Source organism: Silene latifolia, chromosome 8, assembly GCF_048544455.1.
Source record: "Silene latifolia isolate original U9 population chromosome 8, ASM4854445v1, whole genome shotgun sequence".
Lineage (NCBI taxonomy): Eukaryota > Viridiplantae > Streptophyta > Magnoliopsida > Caryophyllales > Caryophyllaceae > Silene > Silene latifolia.
Window position 1 is genome coordinate 91009887 of NC_133533.1, and position 4022 is coordinate 91013908.

At 37.5% G+C, this 4022-nt stretch overlaps 1 protein-coding gene across 2 annotated transcripts; it reads right to left on the bottom strand.

The window, feature by feature from the left end:
- Positions 1 to 768: 768 nt before the first annotated feature.
- On the bottom strand, positions 769 to 3549 carry LOC141597071 (F-box protein At4g22280-like). Of its 2 annotated transcripts, none has more exons than XM_074417402.1 (4): positions 3425 to 3549; positions 1926 to 2875; positions 1524 to 1670; positions 769 to 1392 (listed from the first exon to the last, which is right to left on the bottom strand). In XM_074417402.1, exons 2-4 carry the CDS (start codon positions 2853 to 2855, stop codon positions 1084 to 1086), a joined length of 1386 nt encoding a protein of 461 aa, XP_074273503.1. In that variant the 5' UTR covers positions 2856 to 2875; positions 3425 to 3549; the 3' UTR covers positions 769 to 1083. The 2 variants fall into 2 exon arrangements, with proteins under 2 accessions (XP_074273503.1, XP_074273502.1); XM_074417401.1 differs by having other exon boundaries at positions 1926 to 2977.
- Positions 3550 to 4022: the final 473 nt, after the last annotated feature.

The following is a 4022-nucleotide window of genomic DNA, read 5'->3' on the forward strand; positions in this document are numbered from 1 at the left end:
CACCCGGACAAGGACCAAAACACACAAACAAAACAAGACCAAAACCAAACCAAGGGTGGGGGGAATGGGGGGATCACCCCTGAGTTGGAATCAAAAGAGACGGTGACAGGACAAGGTAACGGAGGGACGGGGACGACAAGAGGGGAAACACCCTGAAACATGCAAGGACACCAACAACAAGACAGACGGAGTGAAATGAAACAAAGAAGATCCTTTAACAAATCGAGCGACGGCAGCCCCACATCCGGCAAGAAAACCGGATAAAAGATGCTTAATCGTGGTCCTGGACAGCCGACAACCCCACCTCCTCCGACGATGAAGGCAGAGTTGGAACTGTAGTGGAAGTGACAGGTGGAAGAAAAAGATGCTTAATGGGAAATTCAAGGGACGAGATGTGATTTATCGCCGGAGATAGGTTTTGGGAAGAACCCATCTCCGGCGATAGGGTAAGGGAAGAAGAAGGGGACAATGTGTGGAGGGTGGAGGCGGCGGAACAAGGAAGGCTGGGTTAGGGGTTTTTTATTTGTTTTAAGAGAGATGGAAGAGGAAAGTTTATCACACAGCACAATCCAACTTCTAATTATTTTTTTATTTGTCTAAAGATCAATGGCGATTCCTTGAGTCAAGCAGCGGGGTTGGCGATTTTTACTTGAATTCTATGACGAACCTTGAATTCAAGTAAAAATCGCCAACCCCGCTGCTTGACTCAAGGAATCGCCATTGATCTTTAGACAAATAAAATTATATTTAGTAGACTCGAGATTATTAGTTAAAACGGTCTTCATATTAATAATTGTAAGATCCTCATAGATACATTAGAATTAATTCTACGGATCATACATTGGAGAAGGAGGAAAGGAGACTAAAGCGCGCAAAAGTTGTCCTCATGGATAAAACCGAGTTATGGCTGGTCCAAATTTTACAAAATGGGAATGCTATTTTCTTTCCGATTTTGGTTGGAGCGAGGAAAATGGCCTCCTCTCTTTCTCTCCTGTCCATATCCCTCAATACAAAGGAAATTTTCTACTGCCATTGAGGGAATTCTATCTTTAACGAAGACTAGAATTTATAGTTTTTCTTATGTTACCCTCGTGCACTTCTACATGACAATCTTTGAAGCCCTTGGAAGCCACAACAGTCCTTACGGATCGTCGGTTCGATATGGATCGGTGCCGGGATTGTATAGATGATCAACCTCTCAAGGATACTCGCATTTTTAAGAAGATGCCCTAGGAATAACAGGGAACCCATATGCCCACAAAACCTCAACACTTCAATCACTTTGACAGAACATGAAAAAGGGAGCAGAGATATATCTGAAGGTGACCCCGAATAACAGTAGTCGCAATAATCCGGAGATTCGTCATCTGAATCAAGGCAGCAAGGCATACCCTGTAAACAAACTCGTGAAGTGAGAAAAAAAAATGAAAAAACTGTTTATACAAGAGTCTTCTGTAACATGGCCTCTCACAAAAATGGGTGTTAGTTATGAGTTTCCAAAGCTATAATTAGTTGACGCTTACCGATTCAAAGGTGAGAGTTTCAAGTTGCGGAGATTTGTCGAGCAAGCTTGTCACATATTCCCACGCATTACAAGGACAATCACGAAGGTGTAAACTTGACAGGCTATGAAAATCAGGCGTTTGCTCTTCATCACCAAAGTTAAGAAGCTGTACAGAGAACAATATTCTAATAATTATGAAAGATAAAAGTATGCTTTCATTTCGACGGAAGCCAAAGACATGCTACTCCTTGGCTTTGAAATACGAATTATGATAAAATAAAACAGAAATATGTAGCGGTTATTGCATATACCCCTACCCCGCCACTTACGAGATCTGCTGAAGCACTCCATGAAGTAGAAATAAATATGTAGCAAAGATATGGAAAATACATATCATATACGCTAGAGTACATATATATACCTGTACCGACTCCATTCCAAAACGTAATTTTGTTGCTTTATAGGCAGCGGCTTTTAGGAGTTCACGTTCATGATCAACCGAATCTTCATTAGTGCACTCGAAATTTAGCTCTGCCTTGACAAAAGAGCATGAGTATTTCCACGATGGAACAATTTTCACACCAATATTTAAACTGTAAGTCAAATATGCGAGATTAGGAGCGTCAATCTCCAGTTCACCCAACAGAAAATAGCAATTTTCTATTGTTAGCACTTTGAGTATTCGAGTACAATGAATAGCATTACCGCCAGTCTTGCACGCGCAAAGTCGGAGACTCAATTCTTCAAGCAACCCACAACGAGAAAACAATCGTTCCATTGAACTAAAATCAAAGAATAAAACATGATCCAGATGAAGGATCTTCAGTTTTGGTAAAGATACCGATAGAGGAATTTGAATTTTATAGTACATACCACCTATGATTTTCAGACTCACTAGTGTTTCACACATGAACAACCCAGCATGATCAAGCACCCAATCAATCTCGCCGCCCAGTTCATAATAAAATTCTTGAACACCCTTTTCTACCGCATTAATAACCCATTGATTCAATATTGAATCATCATAGGTGGCACGACAAACTAGGCTAAATTTCTTGATAAGAGAGATTTGGTGCAATTCTAAAACTTTATCAACAAACTCCTTAAACCTTCGAGTTGCTTCTATTCTCTCATTTCCTTTCGGCTGAGCAAAGCACGGTTCATCATCAAAAGAAAGACAGGTCGTCAATGTAAAAAGGTGTCGCCATCTTGTTGATAGAATACTCGTGCTGACAGCAAACCTTGTTGGCAGGAAGGAAAGAATGTGACCAAGTACATCATCAGGCAAACTGCTGATCCTGTCTAAACATTTCCTCCCTCGATGTTTACGAGTTTTCTTAGGTCTCCTCATGGCCTTTACAATACTCTTACCTGAAATGGATTGCATTCGTTTCTAAGGAATCACAAGATAGTCGGGTTGTTGATGCTTTTCTGTCTATTTCAGGATTTTGACAGAAAACTGATGCACATTCCCTGAAACAAGTAATAATCCCTTCCCTATAAGACGAGATCATGTGGTTGATCACTATTTTATTTATCCGAAAGGGAAAACCTGTGAAACACGAGATGGTGCACAAAATGGTTTTCGCTTTAAAGGCGAATTTCAACATCAATATATCATACGGAGTATATGAATATCAAGCAGCAATTAAGTAATAAACTCCCAAACAAATGGAAACTATTAATCACAAGAAGAATCTCATGCAAGGAGAGGAATTAAGCAAATAAAGTGTCAAATAATTGAAATTATTAATCCACATTCAAATGCTAAGCTACCCGGATCATCAATTAAGCAAATAAAGCGTCAAATAATGGAAATTAATAATTCAAAATCAAATGATGGAATCACCCAAATCATCAATTTCACAATCACTCAAAATACGGCTATAAAATTTTCAGATAATTAAATAAGAAAATTACCTTGGCTATAAATTGTGATGTTAAATTGACAACATATTTCGTGGCAGAGTTAGGATGGAAATGAATTTGATTCATAGACAAAAACTGGACTGAAATATATTGAAACTAGTTTTTGAACCACTGCATTTTTTTATTTAGTAAATAATTAAATATTAGAAAATTTTACTTAACTTAGGCATATATACTTTTGATAACTTTATATGTTGGTTAATTTTATTAGAAGTATACTCTCGGTTTTTTTCCCTCGACTTTTTAATTTATTAGTATCATTGTTGTCAGAATCCCGATTCGATCCTATGATTCTACGATTTTACGATTCAAAAACGTTTGACCGATCCCGGATCCTACGATTCTATCATGTTTGTAGAATCTTACGATCCTATCTATTTGAAATTTTCTAGAGGTAGGATCATAATACGATTCTACGATCTAACGATCCGAATCCATAGTAACCATATTAAAATATATTTTTATATAATGATATCGTAAAATCCTAATTTCATGTAATTTGTAGAAACCGTTAATGAAATTATACTAAAACTCATTTTTTATCAATATTTTTTGTATAAATAAGTGTTTTAATCTTAATTAATATATA

What these genes read in the sequence shown, in the direction of transcription:
- LOC141597071 (XM_074417401.1), bottom strand. Translation starts at nt 2,891, where the DNA reads ATGCAATCCATTTCAGGTAAGAGTATTGTAAAGGCCATGAGGAGACCT. An exon ending in TTGGAATGGAGTCGGTACAG is followed by an intron (nt 1,671 to 1,925) that starts GTATATATATGT and finishes TTCTCTGTACAG; the next exon opens with CTTCTTAACTTTGGTGATGA. An exon ending in AAACTCTCACCTTTGAATCG is followed by an intron (nt 1,393 to 1,523) that starts GTAAGCGTCAAC and finishes GTTTGTTTACAG; the next exon opens with GGTATGCCTTGCTGCCTTGA.